Source organism: Pterocles gutturalis, unplaced genomic scaffold (assembly GCF_000699245.1).
Source record: "Pterocles gutturalis isolate BGI_N339 unplaced genomic scaffold, ASM69924v1 scaffold26573, whole genome shotgun sequence".
Lineage (NCBI taxonomy): Eukaryota > Metazoa > Chordata > Aves > Pterocliformes > Pteroclidae > Pterocles > Pterocles gutturalis.
In genome coordinates, this window is record NW_010123823.1 from 14438 (window position 1) to 34972 (window position 20535).

General features: G+C 38.7%; 1 protein-coding gene across 1 annotated transcript in view; it reads right to left on the bottom strand.

Moving 5' to 3' along the window:
- Window positions 1–20535, bottom strand: part of ARHGAP29 (Rho GTPase activating protein 29) — a gene marked incomplete at its 3' end in the record, with an annotated part of 44088 nt that overhangs the window by 12964 nt on the left and 10589 nt on the right. Inside the window, exons 2-4 of the mRNA XM_010078068.1 lie at window positions 10048–10191; window positions 720–816; window positions 279–351 (exon numbers count right to left, since the gene is read on the bottom strand). Of these exons, the coding sequence (XP_010076370.1) occupies window positions 279–351; window positions 720–816; window positions 10048–10191 (314 nt within the window). The remainder of the gene's footprint in view (window positions 1–278; window positions 352–719; window positions 817–10047; window positions 10192–20535) is intronic.

The window sequence follows — 20535 nt, forward strand, 5'->3', positions numbered from 1 at the left end:
CTTTAGTTCTTTTCACTTAAACAATTTAAAAATCTCAAATATAATTACAGCACATTATCATTTACATACTTGAGTGCTAGCCCCATTGAGTCCTCACTGGCATTTAGAACTGAGAATACATTAAAATGTCTGAAACCTTGAATGCACGGGGTTAATCTTCTTTGAACACTTGGAAGACTCCAAGTGTCCCAGACCCACGATGCACAGAGTTTCAGTGGAAGTGAAAATCTTCTTTAAAATAGATCATTCCACACTCCAAGAGAACGTGTTTAGCCTACCCGACTTCTCCGAGATACAGGAAGTCCCAATGACGAGCCATTGTCTACATCTCCCATAAGGAAGTCTGAAACACTGACAGAAAAACAAAGAATTGTGTTACTTCATTACTTGACCTCACCAAGCAATTTCAGATCACTGAGAACAAAAACTCAAACAGTGTTTCTAGTATCCTTTAAAAGCTCTGCAAAATATTTTTACAAGTAGTCTTATATTCACTGCAATTTCTATACAATCATCATTGCCGTTGCTAAAAAAACCAAAAAATGTAAAACAAAAAAATCAACACCCAAACAAAGCAGTAAAATTGTTCTGGATGTGGTTAATTTAAATTAGTTTTATCAGCTCATATTTGTCCAAAAGAAAACTAAAGTTGTTGTTTAGTCTTAATTTGATTCACCTCCACCAAGCTCTTTAAAAACTCTTTCTGGATTTCAACTTACATGTTTCCAAAGGTGAATGCCAATGTTTCAATGGAAGAAAATATTTCACTAAAGAGTTCTCTCTTGTTTTCTTTGTTAACTTCTTTGAAGTTCACCGCTTAAGAAAAAAATGAAACACCGAAGAATAAGAGGTGGAGTCAAACAAGCAAGTTCACTAGGACTGAAGACAAATTTTACACACAAAGTCTCCTACAGAACATGCAATGTTATCCTTTTCTGAACAATTGAAAAAACACAGTTTTAAAGATTATTAGTAAGAAATTAAACACTAAAGGAAAGAAATTAACACAATCCAGATGCTTCCCACAATGAAATCAGATTACTCTTTCACTTCCTGTATCTTCCCACTTAAGAAGCACCTTTGTGTGGGAACATGATGGTAATGTGAGGGGAAGAGAAAAACTGTCATTTACCAGCAAGAGTCAAATCACATAGCAGCAGCACCACCACAAAGCAGCTCGTAAATGCAGTCAAATATCTGACAAACTTTTTTTTTCTGGGTAGAAGTATCAGAATTTAGACCAGGAGTAGTAGTTTATGGGCATGCCCCCCCAGCCGTATGTGATCCTCTGTATGTATCCAGAACACGGGATTTCTGGCTTGAGTACAGAAAACAGAAAACTACCAAAAGACAGTGTCCCTTGTAAAACCCTTTAATTATTAGCTCCATAGTCTGGCAAAAGCCCCTCTATTTTGCTTGTTAGAAGTGGGGAAGAAGCTCAGCATCAACTATCAACAACAACTATAATTGTTCCAAAGTAGGAAAAGGATCATTCCTGGACAAACTAGATGGTTTAAACTGGTGATCAAGACAAGCATTTAGCCACTCAGCACTGAGCCTTTAACATGCTTCCATGACAAACTGGAATAATGAGACAAGAAGAACAAGCAGAATGATTCATCCAGAGTTCCTATTAACAACTAGTGGACAAGGGGGAGGAAGGAGAAAGAAGACAAAAGGCACAACCATTTTTGTTTGTTTCCAACTTAACTCCTTAATCATTAGTGACAGGGAAATTTTTTGTAGAGAAGTTGCATACACTCCCTCCAGCCGAAGCTGAGCCCTCTGGATGGAAGTTTTCCCAATTTTACATTGCGAGAAGTGACAATTTCACGAGTATTTATTTTTTAAAAGTTTAATTTTTTCAAGCAATGCAATATTCTTAATTATCTAGATGCCTAAGTTACACTTATGCTCATCTGATTCAGAGATAGTGTGATGACACAGATACAGCTATCACTGCTATTCACCACTTTCTGCAAGACCTGTGATCCTCCGTACATTTCAAATACAAATACGGTAATAATGGACCACAATGACTTCTAGAAGAAGCAAAAATTAAATCACGTTAAAGTGTTGCCCAGTCTATACACATTTTCTTAGCAAATTAAAGTAACAGACTTTAATCTTAAGAAGTATTCAAACTTCCTGCCAGGTGCCTAAACACTAAACGGTAACAAAGAAAGTACAGTAATCTGCTCCCCCATTAGACTTCCTTTGTGAAAGGAAAAGTTTTTAACCAGTAAATTAACACAGTTGAATCCATTCCTTTTTACACAGCTTGCCAACAGGCCTGATCAACATTTTTATAACAACTATTTCTATAACAAAGCTATTACACAAAATACGTATTCTTCTCATGGGCTATTTTCACAATTACTTGCAGATCTGGAAGAATGTGCTTTAATAAGCCTACAGCAAAAAGAAGTGCCACATATTACCAAAATATTTACAGTCTCTGTTGCCACAGTTCACTGCTAAATTACGGCTTCTTCTACCTCTTCATTCTCTTACGCTTTGTAATTATGTTAAAAAAATGCCTCTGGCACCTTTGCTTGAAATGAAACTCAGTAAAGCTCCACAAATGATGTTTTTTAAAAAACAACTTTGTAAATAGCATTCTTTATTTTAGAAATAGATTTATTTTTAAAAATTCAAGTTAGTTGAAAAACCTCAGCTTTCCAGAGATAATACTACTTATAAATCTAAACTTTGCATTCAAAATCATTAAGCAACAACAGTTACCATGAGATCAATCGATTACCAGCTACTAATGACTGGAAAAATCATTTGAGTGCCGGCATGAAATGCAAACTGTTTCACAATTAAAAAGAACCCACAAAAAACTGTCTGCACATTCAAAGCACTTACCTCTGAAACATTCATATATCCATTAGCTGCAGTGTCTTCAGTGAAGGAGTACTTCTTTCACTTTGCTAACGAGACATTAATATAGATAGCCTCTCCCTAAAGAAATGCTGCCTGTTTCGCTCTGCCTTCCTGTTCCAGGAAGAGTTTTGTTAAGCTTTACACTTCACACACCAGAGAAATCCTTTCTTTTTGGGATCCATCACAAACGGAATAATCGATGTAAAATTTTTCAGAATTACACTTCTCTCAGAAAAGGTCAGTCCAAGCTCTTAGTAATTCAGTGGAATAAAAACAGCTTTCTTCTAGCTTACTACCACTGGAATGCTGATGTACTTAACATCAACTTTAGACCATGCACGCTCTTTCCCCAGGACATCCTGACTGCACACAATAGCTACTGACAACAATGAACTATAGTAATCTTTCCATGTCTGGAAATGACAGCTATCTATCTATAGTTCTACAGATTTCAAAGCAAGTACACAATTTAACAACGCTTTTAAGTAAGACTTCAGGTGGCACATAATGAACTTCAAAAAAATAATCTGATAGTAATACATTAAAATCCAGAATCCAGTACCTGAAATGCAAGCCTATCTTTCATTGAAGTGGATCTATATTTCCAAAGCTGTCTTCAAACTGAGGTGGGTTTGGCAACCTCATCAAAATGCTGCAAGACACTGCAGAGTTTCAACTCTTGGGTCATGCCATCAAAAGCTTTCTGCATCAAGCACAGAACAGGCTGGGGAAGAAGCAACAGCCATGGAAGTTTTGGAAGTCAAGATCCCAGCAGCTGAAGCAGTGCCTGAGGACATTCGAGCAATGCTTCTAAAACAATGAAGAAGAGGCTGTCAAGACCAAAGTGCAACCAGGGCCTTTAAAAGATGATGTTCAGACATCTCACAGCAGCCACAGCACAGAAGCTTCTGCGATGCTCTCTTGTCTCCTTCCAGTCAAGACAGCACAGCCCAAGAAACCCAAGGGACACAGCCATGCCAGTGCCTTCAGGAGTTCACTTGCTTCCCCCCATAGACATGTGCAAGACTGGCAGCAAGAAAGCTACCTTGGCCAGCTGTCTGTAGAGCATGGACAAGTCTAAACTACACCAGCTCGCAGAATTTACTCTTTGCAGGTTGATTTTCTCATACCTAATAGACAGATATGGTAACACCACCATATATTTCCTCAGACAGGAACACACCTTCAATCTGTACTTTACTAGCTGACTTTTAAGCAGTAACTGGCTGACTTGTTGGAACCAAGTACCTTTGCAACCAATTTTCTGTCCTCAAACTCCTCACAATGCTTTCAAGAACCGTTCAGAACTATTTCAAAAACGCCACCAAGCAAATAAGAAAACCAACCAATACCAAAAAACACTTTCTCTCCTAAAACAAAGACTTTTAATAGTTCTTGTTATTACCTCTCATCTTTAAAAACATTTGTAAAAAAATGGGGGGAAGAACCTGAGTAAAGAGCAGTAGCATGCAGACTGAAAAGAGGCAGAAGAGTATTCTTGGGATCTCACAGCTACAGAAGATCAGAAGGCTGTTGAGGCCCCACTGTTCTACTTTTAGTTCCCTGTGCCATATAATTTCACCAGCCTGTGCTGGTGTTTGGCAGCATCCCCAGCTTCAGCTGGATGCCAACAGGACAAGTCTGAGGAACTATCTCCAACTCCCTCCATAATAAATTTTGTTCTGAATTTACATCACAGATACACCAACAAAACTGAAACTATTTCACCTTGCTAGGGGTATTTAACTTTGATGCAGAACTATTAGAAAAAAAAAACATACCTAAAAAGGGGATTTCTAGCAGACAAGTATAATTTTCAGCTTTATCAGGAATCTGCATTCATTCTAGTGATTCAGCTAAGTAAAAAGGTGCCATTTAGAGCAAAAGAACAGTACAAACTCGAATTCAGCATGGGATCAAGAGAACCATATACTCTGGGGTGATCAACTATTTAAAGATACTGAATAGGAAAATAACAACTATGAGCATGATGGCATGTGAGAATGGGAAGTGACTTCCAGAAATAGGAGTCTAAACAGGTTCCAGGCAAGATGCTTCAGTAAGTCTCAATTTTTCCAGATCAAGTGAAGTGTAATTTAAAGGACACGCTTCATGAAGTACTCAAGCATGTATAAGTAGTAGAGTCTAAGCAAAGAGGCCCAGTGAACCCTGTGACGTCCAAGATACAACCAGAGAAATCAAGTTTTCCCCCCCCTACATTTTAATGCAACCTCAGTCTAAAATGGTAAAAATCTGACATCTGTTCTGCCCAACATCATTGTCTGTAGCAAGATAACACGCTATAGCTAGTTTTTCCTTCATTCTGTCCAAAAGGAAAAGCATTAGACATCCAAAGCACAACTACAAGCACATTCATGTCATTCCCACTGAAGGACCTGAGAGATGGCTGAGAGGCTTGAAGGAGGGGCACAAGCACTCTAATTTTGGTAGCATTCAAAATATTCCCACTTGTAGTAATTTAAAGGGGCTGTTCTGTCTGCACTTAACGTTTAAATCACAGTGCAAATTGTCATACTTATGCAACTACTTCACAAGCCACAGTCACTGACAGTCACTGGTTACAAAATTATTGTAACTGATTTCATTAAGAGCAAAGGCAGTAATTTGTTAAAATAATCTTTTGCCCCTATGTGAAGTTCCAAATACAAACCAGATTTGAAACCCTGGCATTATGCAAAGATTCAGAAAGGTCTTTCTAGAACCTAAACCAGTTATGCGTCCATTTCTGATGAGGGAGGTGGGGGAATCACATGTAAACCCCAGCTTGTTTCTATTTCATCCTCTCCTAAATAAACATCAGAAATTTTCCATGTCAGGTTAATCTTCTTCTTAGTCATAAATCTGACTACAGATAGAGAGTGCTTCCATGTCTTTTTATAGTTCTGTCCTCCAATGACAAGAAACAGATGAGTCAGATGAACTTCTTTCATAATGTCACATTAACACAGCCTGGGAAGACAGAGGAAAAAGGATACTGGTTTTGTCCTACCAGCTCCTCATTCTTGTAGCTTCCTGTTTATTCAAAAGTTACATTACTTCTAGTGAAATAACCACAGCTGAAAACCTGTGAACACATGTGCTACTGACAAGCCACTGTAAGCAAACTTGAGGTTTGACATGCTTACAATGCACCACAACAGTATTTTTACTTCAGCTTCCTCAGTTCCAGCAGTCACACGCTTCAGTTTGAACACAAACATAGAGCAGTAGGATCCTCACATGAAAACCATCTGTAAAAACCAAACAGGTGCTAAAGACAAACTGACTTTGCATTTACCACCAGTTATGCTGGGGGGAGGTAGGCCGTTTCCATACAGCAAAGGTTTTGCCATTCTCAGAGAAACAGGACCGAAGTACCAGTTGGAAAGAGCTCAAGCCCTGTAACTCCCTGTTTCCATCTCCAGACAAGTGAGGAATACAACACATGGCTGAACAAATGCTGATAGGCGTTACTAGAGTCTTAATTTCAGTATGAGTTTGTATCAAAGGCTACAAATACTGAGGCAGGCCTGACCGAGACCACCTTCTTCGGTGTGATCCGGAGCTCCCTTTCCTTGCAATTAACTCAGGCACTCTGCAAGGCCAGGTCACACAGCACTAGATCACAGGAAGGACACAGAGCAAGTTTGTGTTTGCTTTAGCCAAAGAACAACCAGGCAGTTTATGCCAGCCTCTCCATTGTAGGTCCAGAACGTATGCTGCTTACCAGACAGATGAGTGACTCAGTGAGAAATCAGTGAGAATGCTATGAACAGCAACTGCATGCCGTAATCTTTTATTCCATCAGAAAACACTTTTTATCTGTTTATTTGAGCTAGAAGAATGTGTGTGTACCAGATCAGCACTGTGCACCATATCATCACCGTACTTTGGATCCTGTAGCAGGAGTCCTAAAGCTACATTTCCAGTACTGTCAAACCATTGCCAGTGAGAAAATTATTCAGAGTAATGTAACCAAGGCAGGGGGAAAGTCAAAACTTGATCTCAGTTCCAGCTCATGGACAAAGACAGTTACCATAACAAAAATCACCTCCTTTCATGCCCTTTTTCTTTGCGAGGTCTCTCATCATACCGGACAATATTTAAGATAGTTCAAGTGAGCTATGGCTGAACACAGACTTTTCAGATGTACCTGAAGTACAGTCTTACAACTTGACCAACTTGAACACATTTGACAGAAAACTGGAAGATACGACTGCACTGCTTGTTTCAAATGTCATTCTTACAACAATAAAGAGTGGAGCTACTTTCAAAATTCTGTAATTATAGAATATGCACAGTGTTTTCCTAACAGTAGTTTTTCTTTACATATAGTAAACAATGCAATCTCTCCATTACTGTAGCTCCTCATAAACTCAATACATTAATAGTGAGTGAATTCTACAACACAAATGTTAGTAGTTACGTTTATTTCAAGTGCAAATGTATTAATTAAATGAATTTAAAACTGTCCAAGGGGGGCAAAAGCTAAGAAGTATTTGTGAATATCTTTATGGCCAAAAAGAGGCTTAGTACTAAGCTTATTTCTTCTGCTCACTATCAAGAGAAATGAATTAATCCAGAGGGACCCTGACAGGCTTGAGAGGTGGGCCCATGCAAACCTCATGAAGTTCAGCAAGGCCAAGTGCAAGGTCCTACACATGGGTTGGAGCAATCCCAAGCACAAATACAGGCTGGGAGGAGAATGGATTGAGAACAGCCCTGAGGAGAAGGACTTGGGGGTGTCGCTTGATAAGAGGCTTAACATGACCCAGCAATGTGTGCTTGCAGCCCAGAAAGCCAACTGTGTCCTGGGCTTCAAAAAAGAAGCTTGACCAGCAGGCTGAGGGAGGTGATTCTCCCCCTCTACTCCACTCTCATGAGACCCCACCTGCCATACTGAGTCCAGCTCTGGGGTCCCCAACATAAGAAGGACATGGACCAGTTGTAGCAAATCCAGAGGAGGGCCATGAAGATCAGGGGGCTGGAACACCATCCGTAACAGGACAGGCTGAGAGAGTTCAGGTTGTTCAGCCTGGAGAAGAGAAGGCTCCGGGAAGACCTTAGAGCAGCCTTCCAGTACCCGAAGGGAGCTACAGATGGGGAGGCACTCTTGATCAGGGAGTGTAATGATAGGATGAGGGGTAATGGTTTTAAGCTGAAAGAGGGTAGATTTAGATTAGATATTGTGAAGAAGTTTCTTCCTATGAGGGTGGCGAGGCACTGGAACAGGTTGCCCAGGGCAGCTGTGGATGCCCCATCCCTGGAGGTGTTCAAGGCCAGGCTGGATGAGGCTTTGAGCAACCTGGGCTAGTGGGAGGTGTCTCTGCCCATGGCAGGGGGGTTGGAACTCAATGATCTTTAAAGGTCCCTTCCAACCCAAACCATCCTATGATTCTGTGAATCCTAACATAACTTCAGAGAGCAGTTACTCACCAAACCAGGAAGAAACAGATGCATATAAGAAAACATATGAAACACCAATACATATTCCCAGGGTTCAGTGCTACTGGAAACTGTACAATGGAACAAGTGTGCAGCAAGAAGAGAAAATAATATGTATGGCATCAAATTCAGAAGGTTGCAAGTACTCTGGAGTAATGGATTATGCAATTCAAAGTGCTTAATTCTCCACTCACAAGTAGAAGGCTAGGAGGGAGAATACATAAATCTGGTTCAGCACTAGAACTACAGAAAGTGACCTTGGACTTATCATGGACTTTAAATCAAACACAAAAATTGGCAAAAATGCCAACATAATTATGGAATCAAATCAACAATATTACTATGTGACACAAGGAGAGTAATTCTACTACTTTACTCGGTAATGGTAAGACTGAACAGTATAGACAGTGACCAATTTGTGGCACTGCAAATCAAGAACAACCTTGATAAACTACATAGTCCGAAGAGGACAAATATTATTGCAACAGTTTTTGGAAACATGATTTAGAAAAAGGTTGATGTAATTTGACTTACTTGTGTACTCTCAGTTCTCCTCAACATTTCTTGAATTAAAGAAAGCAGTTAAACATTGTTTTGTGTCCAGTGAAATTAGGGGAGAATAGAAAACACACAGTAATCTTACCATAGCACTTAAGCATGGAAACAGCTTGTCTAAGGTGGATGTAGAATTACGTTCAATAAACATTTAACCTGTTCTCACATGTAAATATCTGATTACCATTGTATACACGTACTTAACTCTTTAAGACAAACAGCAACCCCTCAGGGATACCCTCTGCATTTCTCCTGTTATGTACAGTTCTCTAAAGCACGTTGCTTTACTGAATCAGCAGGGTATGTACAGACATACTAACATAATTAGGAACGAGGCGGAAAACCCCTAGAACAAGGAAAACAACTAAATTATGCGTCTCTGAAGGAAGATGTTCTACATTAACACAGGCAAGATGTGGAGATTTAACCCTACTCAAAGCATTCTCCACACCACCCGGAAGAAACTGTACTGTCCACAGTAATATAACTGGGCATGATTCCAGAGTAGGGAGAGCTACAGACAAGGGCTAGGCTGAGAAAAAACAGCTATGGTCTATGTGTCTGGAGCAATTGTGTGCTTTACCATTTGCATTAATCTGACATGCAGAGGACAGCAGCAGCAAAGACCAGCAATAAAAATTAATGTCTGTGTCTGCAAGGCATTTTTTGTTGCTTTTGACACCTTTGCTATACCTATGATCTGTTGGTGGAATTTATAACTGTTAGGCAATTCAGACTTGGATTGCTCATTTAGATATTTCTTCACTTGATAAATACAACACCATCCCCACAAATTCATAGAATTAAGCAAATATTTTTGGCAAATCTCTAATTGGATAAATGCATGGTTTATTATTCTGTGATATTATTCTGCAACACACATGTAAAGAAAAGCTCAAGATCAAAGGCTTGTGCTTTCGGAATTCAGTGTGGGTTTGTGCTAGCTTCCTATAAGCAGAATTTTATTACATTAACAGGAGAAGAAGCTATTCAATACTACTTTTCACTTAGAGAAGGTATTTTTAAACAAGGGTTAAGATATTACTCTTAAAAAGACCTGTTTTTTCTGTATACATAGAATCCTATCTTTAACTCCAAGCCAGAGTCAATCAAGTCAATAACTAGAAATTTCCAAAATGAAAAGTAGCAATTCCTTACCTTTTACTTTTGCAATAACTATTCCTGCAGCACTAAGAATATCAACGGAATTTAGAGTCTGATGTTTATTTATCACTGCTCTTAAAACACGTAGCAACTCCCCAAGGCGTTCGTGTACTACCTGATGCAGGCCATCTTGATTTTCTGAAAAGTAAAGGAGAAACTACATTAAAACAGTGAATTAACACCTAATCACATTACAAACCACTTTGATGGTATTCAGCTGCACTGAAATCTAGGCTGTACAGAAGCTGGACCTGCTTCGAACACAGAAATTGTTAAAAAAAAAAAAGTTATACCAGCATTTGCCAAGAGTTTACTTGCAACGTTGTATGCCATTTACACATAAACTAATTTCTTCCAAAAAGTCAAGTATACTTAAAAAAAAAAAACGGTGTGGGGGGGGGCTCTACACCAATACCCTAAGGTTTCTGAATGAAAACCATCTTCTTTTTCTCATGTCATTTCATCAACCACCGTTTTGATAATTAGATATATATTGAAAAAATGAGTATCAACAAAAGCAGATTTGGATTGCTCGCTAGATATTTCTTCACGTGATACAAATTCCACACCATTTCTGTATATTGATAGAATTAAACAGATTTTTGGCCAATGTTGGCTAGATTTTTAACTCAAGTATCAGTCAAATCTTCAGTATCTTTAGTATACAAGCCTAGACCTACAGACGTCTCTCTTTAAGCATTTAAGCAGTACTGATACAGAAGTTGAATACTTATTTTGTGAAATTAGGCCTAATCAGAAACATTCTCAAAGAACCACACATATAGGCCAACAGTTTTTACACCACTCCTGTCTTATGTTTTAAAAAAATAGTTCCTGTTGCATACATGGCACAGGTTAAACCGCAAGCTCTTCTGTTCTGTTACAGAGGAGGTGCTGGTGCACGGAATTACAGTTTCACATGCACTAGAGTGCTGCGTTGCAAGTTGTGGTAAAAAGCTTTCAAATTCAGTAAAGTCTAGCTTATGAAAGAGAAAAAGAGGATCTAATACAAGCTGACTCACTTCCCCACTGAGCAAAAAGGAATGGCAGTTCTGTGTTGTCTGTGGCCATGATAACAAACAGGTCAATACAGACAACTACAGCACAGTGCAAATTGATCCAGTGTTACTCAGAACAGTTTCAAATCCGAGCCACTTTGTTCTGGCAATGAGACATATTTAAGCTAGAGGTGCCTCCATTTTTCTGAGGAAGGAACAAAGCACGACATGACACATCAGTACAGTATATCGCTACTGTCAGGTGGGAGGACTACATACAAATTACCTGTGATTTTATCAAGTGCAAATGCAAGCCTTCTAAGGACCACTGTGCTTCAGGCTTTATCTCCCTAGATGTCAAATATCAGGAGATTTTTTTTCAACTCAGACTAGCTTATACATTGTCAAAGGAAAAACCTTGACTCAGGAAGTGGACTAAGGCAAAAACTTTATCTACCATTCACTGACACTTTGCATGTTTTTTCCTGCTGGAGGGGAGTAGGAAGCTCTATCTGTAACAGGACACACAGAAGTCTAGGCAGTAAATTAAGAAAACTTTATGCAATTTATTAAAGAAACATAGTTGTGTCTTTATCTTCATTTACATCTATACATAATGGTTTGTAACTGAGGACTCAAACACAGCAGAGGCAAAAAAATGTCAAAAGGTACTAAACATGGCTACGATTCAGTACACACACATTAGCTGCAGAGGTAGCCTATGGCAAACACACATTGATCTAAAGCCATACTATAGCTCAGAATTTTGAACTTAATGGGGAGAGCAATCCAGGCTTGAACCAGCTTCCACGCAAGCAACAGTAGCAGAAGCGTGGACCTTGGGTAAGAGATGATGTATAAGGGATATGAGAAAATACTGGGAAATCATGAAAGGCATGAAAATAGTGGGTAGAATCAATTGCTTACCAATGTCTTTTCATTAAATATAACATGTATCAGATGATTAAACAGAGCAAGTTGGAGCCAGATTCAAAACAGAAAAGGGTGATTCTTCATGTGACAAGGCTGGGGAATTTCTTGCCAAAACACGCCATTGACACAAGAAGTTTACATGAAAACAGGGAGAGATTGGACAAGCTCTTCTAGGTTTCCCTGTGGGTTACTAACAAGCCAACAAATGCCTCACCAGATCAGGCCATAGGTCCAGCTAGCCTGTGCCTTACACAGCAGTGGGCGATGCTGCTTAGGGGATGAGACAAGACGGGCCACATTCTGCAGTCCAGCCCCCCAGCACCCACAGCTGCTGCACCACAGTTCTTCCTATGCACTTTAGCAACTGCCTGCAGACCTGTCGTCTTCAAATTAATTTAATTCTTTTTGAACCTGCCTCAACAACTTCTTTTGACTCAACTACTCCACTCTTTGGTTTCCTGAACTATTAAGCATTGTACTCAAACAATGTAACCTGCAACAGCTCAAGAACTCCCCTAAGCAGAAAGGGTCAGAGGGTATGTCCAACTTATCATTTTTACTTTTCTCTAGCTATTCACTTTTGGCAGTCATTGGAGCTCAGACAAAGAGTTAGACACAGCTTTAGTCCAAGCCAGCATGGCCATTGCCACCTTCTAACACTTGCAGAAATTGTATAGCTGTCAAAATGAAATCAGATAATTTTAATGGTTCCTTCGGGCTTTAGTCTGTCAAAGCCTCTATTGTACTCCATCAATGCAAGAATAAATGCTGTTGGGTGTACTAGGCAGCTCCAGGCAAAGTCAACATGGAAAAGAAAAGACAGCAGAGCTGTACTGATGCCCACAAACCCAAACTGGATCAGACAACATAGAAAAACATATCTGAAAATTATAGTAATGTTATTTTCGGGAAACAGGATATTAGACAGTTAAAAGTAATTCCAATTAGTTCATTAAGAAACAAGTCTAGTGCGCAGACTTAAGTTTTAAAATGGCAGTCGGTGGAGGTTGTGTTTCATCTCTTCTTACAAACCTTCAGAGGCAAACAAATATTCCACAATCCTTCATTAGGACTAATGATTTCTACTGACAGGTACACAGAGGCTTTTACAGAGGCATTAGAAGGCTATATGCCAGAAAACCTTCCCCATGAGCTGTCTCTGTCTAACCAGAATATATGAAGTCCTCACATGAAGAGTACAAATATGGTGGTCAACTGACTAGAAATAGTCTGCACAAGTGCACCATTTGACCAGAACTGCATCTCTTGCCCAGCCTGTCTTCTGATGCACGTATGTCCACTTGTGGCTGGAGAGAAAATATTTCCTAATCACATGATCAGGAATACACATGCACATACCCCATACCAGGTTCTTTTGGTGACATGGTGGCTAGACTTTTGGACCCCTAACAAGTAGGGGATGGCAAACAAGGTAGGAAAGCAGCTAAACCTATCTACAGATTACTCTCAGTTTGAGAGTCCTCAGGAAGGAGAGCACAGGCATACAACAAACTGTATTAGTTATTCTAAGGAGTTCAGTGTGACCCACAACTACAGGCCTGTCATTATAGGTTACCTTACAGGTTAGGTCAAGCCAAAAAAAAAAAAAAAAAAAAAAGAAGATACCCAGAAGACTAATTTAAGCATACCTGATTCCAAAATGCAGTTTCTTAGTATTAAAATTTGAAAATATCTTACCAGACCAACAGCGTTTGGGAAAAAAGCAAAGTAAGTGGGAAGGGGAAGAGAGAGGAAAAAAAAACACTTAAGGGACACAAGCCTCTTCAAGTCTGCAACAGAAGCAGTAAGCTTCAAAGGGAAATACAAGTTGAAAACAACTGCTGAGTTGAATTAGATGTTTATCATACCATCCAGGAGAACACTATCACTAAAATAATGCACTCAAGCATGAGATTAGTTATTTGTACTCTCAAAAGCAAAGGTCTGGCTACACCCAGCTGAGATCTCTTTGTATTCCATCACTGTATTATTTGTTTACAAAATATCTCAAACATTGTTTCTGTGCCTCCAGAAGACAAAAGGTCTGTGACACAAATAGTGCTTGGGGAGGGGTGGGGGCAGAAGCCATCAGGAACCACAACTACACTGCATTCAGCCACTGACACTCACCAGACACTAAAACAGAGATTTCCTGTCCAGGACAGATTTGTAAACCTCAGGTAGTAAAATAATCTAAATATGCCAGATTAACAAAAACACAGTTCTAACACTAAGGAGTCCCAAAATGGCTAAGAGGCCAAAACAGTGGTAGAGCAAATACTGTTTTCAGTGAAAGAATGCATGAGGAAATGTCTCTATTAAGTTCCTGCAGCGATTCAACACAACACAAGCAGTCAAAAATTAATATTTACTTTCAGTTTTTCTTCTGTCCCTTGTCTCACTGTACACATTCATTTATCTACATGAAGTCAAGCAGGAAATTCCTCCACCAATGGATACTACATTGGGTTTAAAAATCTCTCTCAAGCTTAGTAACACAAATTGCAATACCATAGAAGACTAGTTAGTACTGAGGACCAGAAGACAATGACTGCTGGTGATCCTCCAGCACAGAGGACCTCTCTGGGCACGTTGAATCCAACTGTTTGTTTAGGTGACTACTGTTTCCTGGAATCTCCTGGAAGAATCAGTCAGCCCTCTACCCTCAAAAAGAAAAAAAAGCAGAGCTCTTAAAATGGAAAAAAAAAAAAATAGCTTGGAGAGAGCTTAGTAGCCTATCTGCAGATCTTGTTTCATTGGGGTTTAAACTGTCATTTACATCAGCTGAAAACAAGCTCTTCCAAAATGCAAAGGCAACCACATGAAAGCATACTCTGTAGGAGAAGTGGAGAAAGAAGAATAGGGTGAAAAAGCATGTATTCAAAGCTGACAAACCTAATGCACAAGAGTGATCTAACAAAGGAGCTGGCAAACCTGGCAGTGTTAGCCAAGCCATCTCAGTAGCACACTGTTGTCACCAGCATCCCACTCCTCAATGGTTTCGGTCACCACACGTTTTAACCACTCATCGGTCTTTAATGTAAAAAGAGCACAAGCTACCTGTTTTTTAATTTTACGTATTTCTCAACAGGGATCCTTTGTTTTATAAATATTAGCAAACAATAATGGCATTACAGCTATGGATTCTGTTCATGCAAAACAAAATAAAATGTGCTCACCCAGCCTGTCAGCACCAGTCACCCTCCCTGCCAAGTCAGCGCTGGTCATGATACATGCAGTGGGGAAAGGCACTGCTGTGTCAGTTGGCTGGTATTCTTTGGTCTGACCTGATTTATTGCTGGCCCAAACATTTCTGAAGCCGTTTATTTCAACAAATGTTTGCCAGGACAAGTTTAAATACAGACTAACATATGGTTTTCCCCCCTCCACAGCCATCGCATATCCTACATTGCTGTTCAGACCCATACAGAAGATGCATGCACCATTCAGCTTACCACTTCTCCACCTGGAATATGAATACTTTTTAACAGTAGCAGACTCTCCCTCTACTACCAAATTTCCACCAATCACAAGAGAATGGGGAACCACTAATACAACTATTGTGTTGCCGTGGTTAAAAGTTTGTTTAGAATTGAAGTTGGTCACACTGATGAAAAGGAAAGACAGGGTATTAATCTACATAAACCAACTGAAAAATAACACATCAGTGAAAAATTCTTCAAGTCAGATTACATATGAGACTTTCAACGCAAATATTCTAGTTCACACCATCTAATAAAGGTCCTGCTTTCCATAAGAAGCTTTTTACAAGTAGAAAGATACTTCATGCATTCCATAGTTTTCAAGAACGTTACACACAGTGAAAGATACTATCAGTGTGGGACAGCCTGCCATGCATAGTCTCTACAGCCACAAGTTTATATACACAGACCAGTCTTTTGACTATGGGGGGAATATATATATATAAACTCATCCCGCTTGTGAAAACCTTAACTATAAACAAGGTAACTTGTATTTTTGCACAAATAGTTTCTGCATCTACCCTCATGAACGCGATTAAATGCCTTGTCTTTGTAAGTGTCTACCGTGAACTCACTCTATGCATGTTACTGCTAGTTTAAGATGATGAATAAATGCAACTAGATGAGAATACGTAAATGCCAGTTGTGTACAAAGCCACTGGACTATAGCCAGTGGCAGAAACTAACTATCATCCTCACTAGGTCTAGTCCCCATTTTGAGAACTCCTTTTGTAGATTGCTGCTTTCCTGGGATCAGCTGAGCAGTGTGTACTTCAACTCCCCTTTTACTTCCACTGAAATATAGGCGCCTCAGCTCTGGTTTTAAGCACCACTTCACATCTTCCGCATAAATCCTAAACTCTTTCTTCCAAACAGAAGAAAGAGAGAAGCCAGGCAGAACAGTCTTGCAGGGTGGTGGTGAGAACAAGCACACAAACTGGGAAGCAATTTCCGCAATGTCTGAATATTTGGATCCAGAACTTTAAAGTTTCACCTTACAGAATGTGAACAGTCAGCTCCTCATCGCCTTCAATCTTGGAAGGATTCAGAGGAAATAAGTTTGACTAATCAACATTTCCATCTTCAAGACCAACATCTTGGCTAAAAGACTGTCAGCTCTTATTTACTAATAACTGCATTTTTGGCATTAAGGTAAATAACATCCCGTTTCCACTATATCACACAGAAGGATTACATGGTATCAGTATTTATGCCACCTAGAGGAGGAAGAAGTGTCAGCATTGGAATGAAGCTAACCCCAAGTAAAACAACTTTAAACTAAAATCACGTTATTATTATCCTCATCAATGTCTGTATTGTGTACTAGGAAACTGTCAGCACTCAGTTCTGAACCTGATCCAGACTATGAGACTTCCCAGTGAGCATCAGAGAGTAGGCAAAGCAATTATGCAACAATGAACTGTGTGGAAAGCACTTAATTCCTACATCTGCAGTTTAGGAGATAGTCCTAGATTTTTATTTTTGCCCTCCTTCCCCTATCAGCCCCACTCTAACATGATTAACAGCCTCCCATACTTGTCTGATTTGACACTCAAAATGAAAGCATTAACCAAACATATAATGAAAGCATGTTTTAACACTTTGGTTTGACTATAGTAAAGTTGACTGATGTCACTGCTGTCTAGTCTAGTCTCAAGGAAGATTTTGTAAGCCAATAAACATAGGGGTTAGATGTCATTATAATCGATTGTACAAATACAAAATGAACATAATTTTCTCCTTTAATGGTGGTGTAAAAATTTTATTTGAAGCTGGCCACAGTTCAGGAATGATAAGAAAACAGTAGTCTTAGCTATCTATTTCTTCCTTTATTTGTCTGTATAAACATGCTGTAGATGTAATGAATGAAACATTAATTCACTGAAAAACAAAAACTCAAAGACTTTCTGGAAGAATTTATCCTTGTAAAATTTGTAACACGGTTGGAAGCTGCCAAAAGCACTAATGAAGCCACCACGTTTCAACCCTGTGTTATGATGCAGAATTAGAAGCTACCTACCCACCCCTGTGTCAAGAAACATTGTGCCTGAAGCTTTCAAAATAGCAAGTTAGCCAGTCCTAGCTTTTTTGTTAACCAGTATCATGTCAATCAACCCTTCTTGTCACGGCATCATTATAAGACACTACACCAAATTCATACAGCCTTTGGCAACATGTGCTCCAGAATCCACTGCAACCAATGCTTTAATCACATTATGTGGCAGCAAAAGTGACAATGTCTAGAAAATATAGAGTTAAGTAATTATTTCAATTAAGAAAATCTAAGGACATGTGAAGTTCAATTAGGGATGAGGAACAGAAAGATGCAAAAATAGTAATCCAAACCCCTACATTTGACATAAAAGCATTAAAGTTTGGGAGGTTTTTTAAATTATATTCTTTAAGAACAATATATAGATCCATTTCAGTGAGAATGCATGGATATTACCTGCAAATAGCTTATTGAATACAGTATATTAAAAAGTACAAATGTTTTATTTCATTTATTATATGCAAATAATGTTTTTATAATACAATAAATTATTTAACATTTGTAAAGTCAGTTGACTATTTACTGCTAAACTACTAAATTTGATTGTAAAATTACATTGTACAAATTTAGGTTAAAAATAAAAAGCAACTTTTTTTTTTTTTTTAATATTTAAAAAGTACAAGTTCTCTCTTGACTTCCTGAAATAAACATGGAGAAAGTGCAGGCTTGCAATTTTTGCAGAAAAATTGCTCTTGGATAAAACAAAACTACACCCCGCTAGTCCAGCCTTCCAGGTAAGATTTCTAGCATGATGAGCTTCTGTTGTGTACCACAAATACCCAACCAGCCCTTTCAGATTTGTCACTTGCAATCAGGGACTGGGCAAAATACATCAGTCTATCTATTCAGATTCAACCATTAAACATGCTGAATGGGCTCTGCATGTGACCTTAAGCTGCAGTGCTTTTTGTTTGTTTTTAAACTGGGCTAGCATTCCTACCTCATTTTAATTATGGACCAATTCTGTACTTCTGAAAAGCCAAAGCTTATGCAAGAAGTCCTTCTTGCCTATGTAAAAGGTGTAAACCAAGACGATTCATTTTCAGAAATTCAAGGAAAGTTGTAAATAGCAAGATGTCTTAAAAAAACCTCTTCAAAAAGTCAAGAAAATAAATGCTGCACGTGCAAAATACATCAGAATAATCAAAATATTTTAATTCCGCCTAAACTGAAAGCCACTAAATATTTTCATCATGTTGGTTTGCCAGCTGACATCAGCAGAACAGTTGTTACTTCACATTCATTTCACATTTAAATTCATAGATGAACTCCCCATTTGTGTATGTGGGGAAGCCTTTCAGAAAAAAACCCACCACAATGCAGCTTTTCATTAATCTACTTCAACATGCTGTAGGCCACATTCCTTCAACTTTTGTATTCTACTAGCCTTAGATTCCAGTCAACTAACCTAGATGTGTTCAGCGATGCAGTTTAATCTTTAGAATACGTTAATCTTTTATTAAACCAAAACTTATAGACCAGCAACCAGTAATGAAAATTGCTGGAGTTTCCTTATTTACCTGTTTCTGACAAATGAGAGTGAACACACTACATGGCCATTTTAGCTACTGTTCTTATAATTTTCCCGAGTCTTCCAGGAGATTAAGAATAAAACTAGGTGAGGATAGTGCTTCAGCACCTTCAGAACAAATTTTAAGTTAAATTGTAAATTGTCAAGTGGACATAAGACTATATTCTTTATGATTAATACATTTTCAATAAGCCTGATCAGTCACATTTCACCAGAAAGTCACATCCATCAGGATTAGCAACTCTACTTTTAGTACTATGGTGCTTATTTCTTATTCAAGGGCATTTCACTAAAGCTTAGTAAACTAGTCCCTGGACCGAATAGCAGCTGGCTGAAGACACTGTTAAAATAAAATGAGAAAACTTTTATGCTTTAAGCACCTATGTTCCTCGCATACTGGTACAAGTTCTGAAAACATATGAAGTAACACTCAACTTTCACAGCACAAATTTCTAAAAAAAGAACAAGTCGGAAAAAGAAAGACTATCCCCAGAAAGGTGATCTTACCATATCAAATAGGCACACAGAAGGGGTAGTATCAAAGTTTCATTTTATTCTTTCAAAAGAAAATAAATTTAACCTTTGCTAACCCACATACAGAGATTATAAAAAAAAATACTTAACCTTTAACTCATTGTACTTTTCATCTAAAAATACTATTTGTTCTACATGGCTGCTCCTTCCACTTTTAGCCTAAGTCACTGATTGAGCGAAGAAGCTATTTTATTGCTGCCAGCCCACCTAGTTTTCCAAAGACCACACAAAGCCAGGATTATGAGATTATATGGTTAAACAAGACGTGCATGAGTTGGTGCATTTCTTTTAAAGGATCTTTTAAACACAATTACAGACTGCTATAGGATGTGATAGTATTTCATTTCTGTTTTGTTGATTAAAAGAAAAAACTTATGCAAAATAAACTCAGATTTTAACTGGGATTCAAATCACTACACTAGCAGCTAGGACCATTAGTTGTCTAGAAAAGTGCTGAATACAAAGGATTAATCCTTTGAAGTTCCAGCATTGAAGTTGCACTGAAACAACCACCCAAGAGAGTAAAGCCTGCCTATGACTAGGTAACTTGCACAACTGACATGAGAGTGATGAGCCATTTCAATGCTCAAGAGGAAATACTTTCAACATCTTCCAACTCCCTAGATTCAGGAATAATCAATTCCCCCCACAATATAACATTTTGGGATCAGATATTTCACACCTGTACAGCTTTGATGATTTTGTATGAAGAGAAAACACTACAGTATCGCCATAAAGCCATAACTGATGTCACCCTGGCACTTACATGCACAAAAAGACAACAGGAACCCAGTGCACAGCTCACTACGCATTTTTAATTCAGTGGTATTTCTTCACAAATACCTTGCAATGGAAAGGTGAAAAATACAAGCCACAGAATCTGTTTGCTTTATGGTTCTGGATTTACACAGCTGTTTCCCCCTAGCACCACTGAAGTTGTCATTACAGCTA